Source organism: Salmo trutta, chromosome 11 (genome assembly GCF_901001165.1).
Source record: "Salmo trutta chromosome 11, fSalTru1.1, whole genome shotgun sequence".
Classification (NCBI taxonomy): domain Eukaryota; kingdom Metazoa; phylum Chordata; class Actinopteri; order Salmoniformes; family Salmonidae; genus Salmo; species Salmo trutta.
Window position 1 is genome coordinate 8,404,080 of NC_042967.1, and position 12,028 is coordinate 8,416,107.

The 12,028-nt window shown below is 42.6% G+C and overlaps 2 protein-coding genes across 2 annotated transcripts in view; both read right to left on the reverse strand.

Annotated features, from left to right (window-relative positions):
• Positions 1-12,028, reverse strand: part of LOC115201840 (neurotrophin receptor-interacting factor homolog) — a 39,852-nt gene that overhangs the window by 1,496 nt on the left and 26,328 nt on the right. Inside the window, exon 5 of the mRNA XM_029765701.1 lies at positions 75-186. Coding sequence (XP_029621561.1) covers positions 75-186 — 112 coding nt within the window. The remainder of the gene's footprint in view (positions 1-74; positions 187-12,028) is intronic.
• Positions 7,418-9,253, reverse strand: LOC115201891 (zinc finger protein 214-like). The gene is made up of 2 exons (XM_029765773.1): positions 9,221-9,253; positions 7,418-9,010 (listed from the first exon to the last, which is right to left on the reverse strand). The coding sequence occupies exons 1-2, from the start codon at positions 9,227-9,229 to the stop codon at positions 7,745-7,747; spliced, it is 1,275 nt and encodes a 424-aa protein (XP_029621633.1). The 5' UTR covers positions 9,230-9,253; the 3' UTR covers positions 7,418-7,744.

Sequence of the window (12,028 nt, forward strand, 5' to 3'; positions counted from 1 at the left end):
ATCATAGGCAGGTGCATCACTATTCCCATTGAAGATCTATTACTGTATGTAGGCTATATGTATTTCTCCCTTACCTTGCTCCCCCATCTTTAGTCCACTCAGCAGATCAATGCTCTCTGGTCCATCTTCTATTGTCTCCTCTTTGACCAGCAGCAGATCAGGCTTCCCATCCTCCATGTCTACTGACTGTAAGAGATACAGAGTGAGAGGATGTTGGATCAAGAAATCTGATATGAGAACCCTGCTATAGAGCATCTGATTGGGCAATGAGGGATTGCTATGAGTCCTATGCAAATGTGTTAGTCGATTTGATTACTTGACACGCTTTAATGATTTGATAAGTCAAAGGAATGGTCCCACACTTAAAACAAAATTAATCAAGACCTGGGCCAGTATCCACAGTCTGAGAGTAAGAGTGCTGATCTAGGATCAGGTCCCCAGCTGCCTGTATACAGGGATGCAAACTGGTGAGGGCCCAAAAGGTGACTTTTGTTTTTTTTTGCACTGAAACATGCAAAAAAAAAAAATCCCTGCTAGGGGGAAATGCAGGTTTTAACTAATTAATTAAACAACAAAGAATATGGTCTACATGATCAGTCTCTGTGTGTAAAATAAAAAGAGGTTAACGTGAACCTAACTCACAGCTAAAAAATGTAAGGAAAGCAATCCAATGTTATTTGTTGCCTGGACTTTACGGCAAATGACACTCAAGTCTTGAGAAAAAAATAATACCATAATATTCCAGTTAGCCATGACAGCCTTTAAAATAGAACGCTTGTTACCATGACAGCCTTTAAAATAGAACGCTTGTGACCACACACATCTAAATATTGCACTTGGGGAAAAAAAACATCTTAACGTAGAAATAGAATGAAACAAACAGGCATTCTATTTTTGCTCTATTATAGTGGCCACTATAGTAGACATCGATCAAGTGCACAAGGCTACATGTGTGCAAAAATAACGTTCACTGAGTAAAACATTTAATAATCCCCCCTCACTCACACAAAAGTGTTACGGTCAAGTTCAACACAACAAAAGCAATATCTGTGGACTACACTGAATGTTATTACATTGTACACTTTCTGCCTGTGGACATCTGTTCTGCAATGTGCCAGCAGAGCATGATACCCTTTGTTGGTATAACTGATCTCTTTCAGGCAGAGTACACACCTGGCATACCCCTTTTTATCCACTGTATTGAAAGAGGGAACGTGTGTGGCGTTTCTTTCACCTCTATTGGCATCCAGCATAAGCCAGGCCCAGCTCTTGCTACACTTCATCCCTGGATCCACTTGTTTAACAAGCAACGCTTCATTTTCACCTAATTCTCTCGTTCTGAAAATTAACCACATACTGTAGAAGGTAAACATTAGTTCACATATAGTAGTTAGTTCGATAACTAGTTAACATTTCACACAAATTGCCAGGGTCCAGTAAGCAACTAACGCGTTATAACTTGAGGAACAGCAAGGAGTCGTATACCAGTTAATACTATAGCGAATTATTTAGGTTCCTAACGTTAGCTCATCTGATGTTGTAACGTTAGCTAGCTAGCTAGCTGTCTGACTTTATTAGCTAGCTAATTTTCATACAATAAAGTAAATTATTTGATCATCAAAGTTGGCTAATGTTGCTCAACATTTCTCTGGCTAGCTAACGGAGAATTCGATCCAGCTAGCAATATACTATACAATATACTATGCCAATACTTGTTCCACCACACTTTCTCCCTCACCTCAAACTTTCCAAATACCAGTTGTTTTTCGGTTACAGCTCATGAGGTACGCTTCATCACCTTCTCACCCCCGTCTCAGTGGTCAGGCTTCTCACCTACCTTTTCGTTATCGTTCACCGGACGCGCTGCTGTAAGTTAACTTGCAAACTGCCTTCGCACCCTACTGCTGTCCTTCCAGAGCGCTGATGCTGTAACTAGCAACGTGGTTGTCTCTTCTCTCTTCAGTCGCGCGCTGAATTCTGTTGTTATGTCAACAATTGGCTGAGCCTTGGATTCCGACCGACAGCATTGCTCCAAAGCCCCCCACCCCCCAAAAAACTTTTCTCATCGGATCTGCACGATTCAAAACGGCGAATTCCGACGAAAGGTGACTAGTTTTCATCCCTGCTATGTAGTCTTATTCATTATGATCTAAAAGGCTAAACTGATCCTAGATCAGCACTCCTACTCTGAGATACTTTGTGGATACGGACCCTGACCTAATACCATACAGACAGTAGTTCACAGTGGGCTCACCTCAGTGAGACTGTGTGTGGTCCTGTGCTGCTCAACTGGTTCCTCTGTGGGTTCAGGAGGAGGTGTAGTCTGGTTGTCCTCTATGACCATGGTCCCCTCAGGGTTCCCCAGACCCTCCTCACACCCCTCCTCCTTCACCAGCAGCACTTCTGGACACTCCTCCTGGAAGAGAAGGGTGATACAGATTACACAGACATACACACAGATAATAAACCCACGTTTGACATGGAGTGTTTAACCATCCCCACTATGTTTGAGTCCTATACTGTAGTTACATAATGACTTCATTGTTGTTAAACCCATCAGATGGACATAAATATGATGTTGTGGGTAAAAATAAGTCAGCTATGATAAGTCAAAAGTCATCAGACAAACCTAACTAAACTATTTTGACATGTACAGTAGGTGTTTGTTAGTGTGTGGGTATGTGTAGGTATATTTAGTAAGTGTATATTAGTTATAAAGCGTGAGATCAGATGTGATGTATACTAAAGAGAGTCTCAATGAAAGTCTTAATGATAAGTCCAATTGTGTTTATTAAACATAAACAAGTGTTAAATACAACATATGAAAATCACACATACATTTTATTATTATATATATATTTTTTACTTGATAAACTGCATTCATTTTCTCATTAGTTGCAAATGAGAACTTGTTCTCAACTAGCCTACCTGGTTAAATAAAGATGAAATAAAAAAATAAAATTAGAAGTGTTTTGGGAAAATAAATAGTTGAATGGAAATAATGAAGTAGGCATTTGTGAACATGATATGTGACTTGCTTTATCATGATCAGTCACATTGACCCCAAAACACATTCGGTGTGTTATACAGTGCTGGAAAAAGGAGAATGTTAGCTTTCTAATGAGACCATCATGAACAACATGACCAACTCTACTCCAAATTAGAAGAATGTTACGTGCCATTACTTGCAGAGTATCACCAAATCATGTTTTTGAGAAAAAAGTCATTGCAAACTTTGACTGCGTTTAAGACATTTATTCAAATAATGAATAACAACTATTTACTTAATACAAAACAATACATGAAATCCATTGACGAGTGCCCATGTTCTTCTTTTTCACTTACGCTCGCGCGCACACACACACACACACACACACACACACACACACACACACACACACACACACACACACACACACACACACACACACACACACAAATTACATCTTGGTCCAACTATACAGATATAGTGTCTGTCTACATCGTCTTTGCGCACACACGTACATGTATATGGATACACGTGCACATAATTTTACACATAAACTATATATACAAAAGTATGTGGACACCCCTTCAAATGACTGAATTTGGCTATTTCAGCCACACCCGTTGCTGACAGGTGTATGAAATAAAGCACACTGACATGCAATCTCCATAGACAAACATTGGCAGTAGAATGGCCTTACTGAAGAGCTCAGTAACTTTCAATGTGGCACCGTCATAGGATGCCACATTTCCAACAAGTCAGTTTGTAAAATTTCTGCCCTGCTAGAGCTTCCCCTGTCAACTGTAAGTGATGTCATTGTGAAGTGGAAACGTCTAGGAGCAACAGCGCTCAGCAACGAAGTGGTAGGCCACACAAGCTCAAAGAAAACGAGAAGCTCAAATCATCTGTCCTCAGTTGCAGAACTCACTACCGAGTTCCAAACTGCCTCTGGAAGCAATGTCAGCACAATAACTGTTTGTTGGGAGCTTCATGAAATGGGTTTCCATGGCCGAGCAGCCGCACACAAGCCTAAGATCACCATGCGCAATGCTAAGCGTCGGCTGGAGTGGTGTAAAGCACGGCGCCATTGGACTCTAGAGCAGTGGAAACGCGTTCTCTGGAGTGATGAATCACACTTCACCATCTGGCAGTCCGACGTAAGAATCTGTGTTTGGCGGATGCCAGGAGAACGCTACCTGCCCCAATGCATAGTGCCAATTGTAAAGTTTGGTGGATAAGGAATAATGGGCTGGGGCTGTGTTTCATGGTTCGGACTAGGCCTCTTAGTTCCAGTGAAGGGAGATCTTAATGCTAAAGCATACAATTACATTCTAGACGATTCTGTGCTTCCAACTTTGTGGCAACAGTTTGGGGAAGGCCCTTTCCTGTTTCAGCATGACAACGCCCCCATGCACAAAGCAAGGTCCATACAGAAATGGTTTGTCAAGATTGGTGTGGAAGAACTTGACTGGCTTGCACAGAGCCCTGACCTCAACCCCATCAAAACACCTTTGGGATGAATTACAACGCAGACTGTGAGCCAGGCCTAATCGTCTAACATCAGTGCCCGACCTCACTAATGCTCTTGTGGCTGAATCGAAGCAAGTCCCCGCAGCAATATTCCAACATCTAGTGGAAAGCCTTCCTCTTCCCAGAAGAGGGGGAGACCAACTCCATATTAATGCCCATGGTTTTGGAATGAGATGTTCGTCGAGCAGGTGTCCACATACTTTTGTTAATGTAGTGTACAAGCAACAGAATGAGCTAAAAATGGTCAGAGTAAGTCCTGGTCTCTAAGCAATAACTAAAATGAGAAACGTTAAAGAAAATCTGACTACACACGCGCCACCAGAGAGTAAGGTCTGGCAGTCTCTTTGGATACGATTCGTGTGGGCTTTGGTTAGAGTCTTTGCCGCTGGCTTGAGCTGACGAACGTTTGGTACAAATATAAGTATGGAGATATAGGAAAACACTCACCATGATCACACATTAACGTTTTTGTACTAGCGCCACACACAGGACTTTGGTCTCAAATGTCAGTAGCACCAGGATGTCTGCCCTCTTAAATCCAGGGATCTGTCCTGGGAGCGGCACCGCGTGGACATCGGCGAAGTTGTTGAGATAGTGGACGATTCGCTGAGTGTCCTCGTAGGACAGCACCTGTTTTCTGGCGGAGATGACCACCACCCCTCTTTTTCCTTGGAGCCTCACCACGATCCTTAGAACTATAGAACTTTATCACTGCAGTCTGCTTTTTGTAGAAATTCTGACATTTTTAAACATGCCTTTTAAATGTGCTGAAAGGCAATGTATTCTCAGCTGTTTTATTTCTATTCATGATATAGCCTACTACTCATCTTTTCTTAAATACCTCATAAACTTGTTAATACTGGTGCAGCCCCAATAAGAACAGAGGACATCAAGTTGTATTACTCGAATGAAAACTTACGTGTGTCGGAACTTGAATGTTTCTCTGCAGATTTGCTCAAAGAAATATGTCCTCTGATGTTTCCTTTTTGTTAGTTCCGCTTCGAGATGACCGTTTCCTTGCAGAGGTTCATGGAACCAGAGATCTTGCCAATGAGCACTAGATGTTTTTCATCTGAAAAATAAGACAACTAACAATATATAATTTTTTAACATTCAGTCATTGTCGTCATCTATTCTAGCCAATACATTTTAAAGTGATATACACACGTTCAATAAAACACAAACTACGCAACCTGTACAGATTGAAATGCATGTGTGAATCCCACAAACACACATAACACACACACACACACTTTTACTAGTAGTGAAAATGGGTCAGGTTCGATATAAAGAAATATCATAACTTTATAGATGGCCATTTCATGCATTTATGTAACCTGTCTTTAGGACAAATACCAGCACCCACAGGTCCCATAAGTTACTATCTACATAGCTAGGTTGCATGGGCTACACATCCCCCACTTCACTCTCTCCCCCCCAAGCCACACATTCACTCACTCTCACACACACACACAGTTGGCTTTAAAACACTAACAGTTAGCTAGTCAGTCTACGTGTGCCTCATCACACCAAAACACGCTAACACATTACACACCCACAGCCATATAAACTTGACTACCGGTACTACTTGAATGGCAAGCACTTACCATTGGTGAGTTAGCGAATTCATCTGGTCACGTCTCCTGACCATCTCCTCGGGGGTAAAAACCAAATATCACGGCTTCCCTTTATTGGACTTGCAAGTGCATCTGAACTCGCATGCCTTTTCAATTTCTTGCCCAGCACCACTGACATATTTCCCCTCGACCGACTGAAGCACCGTAATTGATGGATCCACCATTAACGGGGGGTCTTCCTCGGTTGCCTCCTCAAGGTGCTCGGCCTCGACTTCAGTGAGCTTGTCTGAGTCGCTTATGGCATTGCTCTGTGGCGCAGGGTCAAAAAGTAGTCGGCAATAAGTTGATGCCACTGATCGTCTGAACCAGCTCCCAGCACAACATTACTATTTAAAAATCTAGCGATTTCTCTCTCCCGGAAATCCATCAATGCAGTTGAAAGCAAAGCTAGCTAAGGTGTAGGCAGTAGTGACAGTGTAACTACGTATGATGGGTTTTGAAGAGCAAGAGTGTAGCCTTTTCCCGCGGATGATACACTACAGTAGTTTTGATTGGGAAAACAGAAAAATCATCCGATTGAATAGCCTATTGTAGCTTGATTCAAAATATATAGCGAGCAAGCTAGTTTGTAATTCATTCATGCTTTCGGAATAGAGGAGGGTTTTGATAGTGCAGATAAGCTAGTGCCTCGAAAGCCTGATGTGTTACAAGCTAGCATCCACCAAAAGGATGGGAAAGTGCTCCGTTGCTACGTTTCATCCTACGTTTAAAAGATTAAAAACTATATTTATACTGAATTTGTCAATAACACATACAGATGATGAAAGCAAAGACATTGTATTGTTAAAACCAGATGAAACCCCCAAATAGCAAAAAAAATCGAAATTTGGACAAAAACTAAATTTATATGCAAATTAGTCATTGCGACTTCCGGCTGATTATGATAGAGCGCGTCACATATTGCCAACACCAGGGATGGGCAACTGGCAGCGACCCTTTAGTCTATGGATTAACCTCCCCCCCAAGCTATCTAAACTTGTAGTAATCATGGCCGTCAGATATCATATTAAAAACTGCAAACATTTGTCTCCACCCTATGGCAAAATGCGTATTATTTCCAAACTTGTAGTAATCATGATTGAATTACTGACCTGGGGGCCCTCATTGATCATGGTAGAATTGCATAAAATTACAATCTTTTATCCACCTCATGGCAAAAATGTGTAGAATTGCAGAAAGCTTGCTTAAAAATTGCAACATTTTCTCTACGCCCCATGGCAAAATGTGTAGAATTGCAGGAAATTAACTCTAAAACAAAAAAATGTTATCTTTGCTAAAAATGTTTTACTTGCAAAATATAGCTTAGGGCCCCCAAAAGGCTAGGGCTAGGGCGAGTTCCGATTTATTTGTGGCCCCCACTGCCATCAAAGCTGCCCATCCCTGGCCTACACAGTACAAACACAATATGTAACAGACTTTTTAGGCACAAATATGCCTAAAATATATATCACATGTCTGGATGCAATATTCTATCCAGGAATATTCAACACTGAAATCTGCTACTCGCATTATTCCAAATGCATCTGTGGGTCTTTTCTGCTGACAACAATGAAAACGAATCTTTATATTTAATACATCTAAATGTCAGAAGCTATTGAGTGGAATGTTTTTTCTGCTGGTGTATCCTGAGGTAGCTCCTATCTGAGAATCTCTTCCCACAATGCGTACAGGCGAACGGCCTTTCTCCCGTGTGGACCTTCATGTGCATCTTCAGCTGGTGCTGGCGGGTAAATCTCTTCTCACACTGGGGGCAGCTGTATGGTTTCTCCCCTGTGTGGACCCTATGGTGCCTCTTCAGGTCACCAGCCTGGGCAAAGCGCATGTGACACTGGGTACAGCTGAAGGGTTTCACCCCTGTGTGGACCCTCTGGTGTCTCTTCAAGGTGCCAGCCTGGGCGAAGCGCATATGACACTGGGTACAGCTGAAGGGTTTCACCCCTGTGTGGATCCTCTGGTGGACCTCCACCTTCTGGAGGCAGCTGAAGCCTTTGTTACAGAACATGCAGAGGAACCGTTTCTCTTTACTATTGCCTGATGTGGCTCCCCCTCCCTGAGTCTGGGCTTTAGCCCTGTCGTTTGAGTTCAATACCTGATCGAAAAGGACACGGCTGTGTGAATCGGAAGGCCCCATCGACGTGGACACTGGGTCATGATCCCTGAACGTGTGTAAAGGGGAGTGGGTCGTGACATTTGGATTTGTCTCTAAGCTTCTCCTGTAATTTAAGACATCTCTGCCCTGTGAGTGTCCGTCTCCTAGGTGGCTATCTGCATTCCACGTGGGAGGAACGTCGCCCTCCACTTTCATGGTCACTTCATCTAAGACCAGACCCTCCCCTTTCTTATCTAGGCACCCTTCAGAGTATACACTACTACTGTACTGGTTCCAGTCCCCTCTAGACAGATCAGTCTGTGTCTCTAAACCCAAGGATATGTTGCCAGGGTCCATCTCTGTAGCATAAGAACAAGATGGATCATCACCACTAGTGTCTAACGAGTTACCATCTCCACGGGAATTAACCGTTCTCTGGCTCTGTTGAAATACTGGTAAGTACTCTGAGCCGGGAGCAGGAGGACAGCCCGGTCTCTTTGGGTCTGATCTGTGGTCACATCCTGTGTGTAAGAGACTGTGTGTTACAGTTAAAGTCTTGGTGTCTGTCTCTGACTTGAGGACGGCGTTCGACATTCCACTGACCTCCATGATGCTGCTTCGGGTCCTTGGCTGTGCTGGGGCGGTGGGGTCTTCTCTGGCTACATGGGGCGCTTCAGCCATTCCAGTTTGGATGTCTCTGCTGTGCTGTGGGTCCTCCTCTCCTTCAGACCTCTCTAGCTTGACACCAGGATCTTCAGCCTCTGCAGACTGACAAGAAGAGAGGAGGTTATTACCGTTACATTAGTTGAAATGGATAATAAATGGATAATAATGTGAAGTCTCACAAAGCTCACCTATGATAGATAAATGAGGATATACTTGTAAGCAAGTGAATCGCTGAGGGGAGCATTCTGAAATAAACGGGCCACATTTGATTTTCAAAGTAACACCTTTTTTATGTAATACTATTACACTAACCTCTATCATGATAATGTGCTGGATTGAGGTTCCACTCCCCTCATCAACAGTGATTGGTTGGTCATCTCTCCATGTATTGTGTCCTGCTGGCTTCACAGAGATCCTGTGGCCTCCAGTGAGATGTCCTTCACCTGAGAGAGTGATTGGGGTAAAAGCAGTGGTTAGGTTAGCTACTGTCAATATTCAACGTCAATGCTTGACTTGTGCAGGAGCTCACCGGAGCAGAGTACCAGCACATTCAATTTTCTACTGCTTCAACTCCTGTTCCTCTTATAGAATATTAGTTCAAAAGTATTGTGGTGATCCTGCACCTATAAATAAGCAGTACCTGCACCCCAAATTAGTACTGGTACCTATTTAAGTCAAGCACTGTCAACGGTATATTGTCCACTATTGACACCGTCTACAATAGGCAAGGATGTAAGGTAACACTTGTCCTAACTTCTTGATATACTATTTATTGATTGATGTATTATGTTCCATGCATCATATTGTTTTCATTTAGTAAATAATGCAGTAAATCAAGAATCTGGTTAGAAAATGATATTGTTTCTTTGTGCAAGAGAGCTAGTCTGCGTACCAGACGTTTTACCTAACATTACACTCCTTGTCACATCTTTGGAGAACAATGAGTGGAATTAAGTAGCTGAACAGAGACAGCAACCAGACTACAAGATAGCTAGCTAACTAAGTAAGTAATCACGGAAGTTACTGCATACACATACCTCTCTGTGGTTGCCATGGCACTATGAGGTATACCCAGGGTCGATATTATACGTAATAAGGAATTCCCTTTGACCACAAATGTGGGAAAACAAACATTCTTTCCCGTTCACCTTTATTGTAAAAGAGACATCGTAGTCGATTTTTTTGTTACACAGAAATAACAAAACATGCCGAAAAGCTTCTGTGTTGTTCAATGCACATGTAACCAGGTCAAAAACCCTGACCTACGGATCGCAATGCTGCCACGTAGGGAAATGTGAGAAGAGCCCTGTGGCTTTAGGCAACTCGGCGTGGGAAATGTGGGGACCAGGAGCTCAAGTAGGTTACACGTAGCTTAGTGTGTGGAAAACATGTAATGTTTACGTGCTGCTGAGCGGTTTGTTGCAAACTTTACGTTTTTTTTCTTTCTACATTTTTAATAACTGTTTTATATTTGTATTTTTCCCCTCGCACGCTTTATCTGGACATGGTTCTACAGGACCTCCACCAGCCGAAGCAAAGTAGCAACATTAACATTATGCCATCTAATTGCAGTAGCTGTATTCATAATATACAGGAGAACTATCGCCTAACATGCTGACCAGACCGGACATGTCGCGTGTGCGAGCGTTGCAAAATACATTTAGAAATCCATTTAATTCAATTATTGCACCCACACTGCTCATGTGTGCCAACGAGCGTCTGCGTTGCCAAGGGCTAAAATAAAAGTAATTCCTATTTCTGACGCAGATCGCGATGCAAGTCCTGCCTCTCCCATCTCCTCATTGGTTATACCCAGGTGGGTGATTGAAAGACGAACTGTTTTGCCGGTCGTCGTGGTAATAGTATGAAAGTTTAGTTGCCAATCACCATATAACTTCAAAGATGAAAAAGCCTGGAAGGAGGAGAGATGACTATAAACGATTCGGTTGACCGTTTTATATGTGGATTATTTGTCGGAGTAGAGGACCTTGTGCATTTCAGGTAAAATAACAACTCAATGTTTATATCCCAGGACAAATTAGCTAGTATGTGCAAGCTAGCTAGCTAAATTGCCATACATGTTTAATGCTTTTCGACCTGTCCCCAAATTAATGTAATTGGTTCAGAGTTTGTTTTGATATTTTAACCTGCATGTCGTGATCGCGTTTGGTGTGGGGGTACAAAATACATTTATGCACAATGGCGCACGCGCGCAGCCGGTTTGGGTTTCGTGTTATGTTGAGTCCAGCTTCAGACACAATCGTTACACGGAACCCAAACCGGCTGCGCGCGTGCGTCATCGTGCAGTTGCAAGTGCGGTTCGTTGCTCCAGTTGCTCCGTTCACCTTCACACCCCTGGGCCAGACTACACTCAATGATAGGACCTACTGAAGAGATGAGTCTTCAATAAAGACTTAAAGGTCGAGACCGAGTCTGCGTCTCTCACATGGATAAGCAGACCATTCCATAAAAATGGAGCTCTATAGGAGAAAGCCCTGCCTCCAGCTGTTTGCTTAGAGATTCTAGGGACAATAAGGAGGTCTGTATCTTGTGACCATAGCGAACGTAGGTATGTATGGCAGGACCAAATCGGAAAGAAAGATAGGAGCAAGCCCATGTAATGCTTTGTAGGTTGGCAGTAAAACCTTGAAATCAGCCCTAGCCTTAACAGGAAGTCAATGTAGAGAGGCTAGCACTGGAGTAATATGATCAAATTTGTTTAGCACTAACTTAAGTTTATTTAGTGCTTTAGCCAGAAAGTAGAGCATTGCAGTAGTCTAATCTAGAAGTGACAGAAGCATGGATTAACATAATTTTTGGACTGAAAGTTTCTTATTTTTGTAATGTTACGTAGATGGAAAAAGTTTTCCTTGAAATAGTCTTTGCCACCATCCACTTCCTTATGTCTGAAACACAGGCTTCCAGGGAGGGCAATTTTGGGGCTTCACCATGTTTCATCAAAATGTACAGCTGTGTATCGTCCGCATAGCAGTGAAAGTTAACATCATGTTTCCGAATGACATCGCCAAGAGGTAAAATATATAGTGAAAACAATAGTGGTCCTAAAACGGAACCTTGAGGAACACCGAAACTTACAGTAGATTTGTCAAAGGACAAACC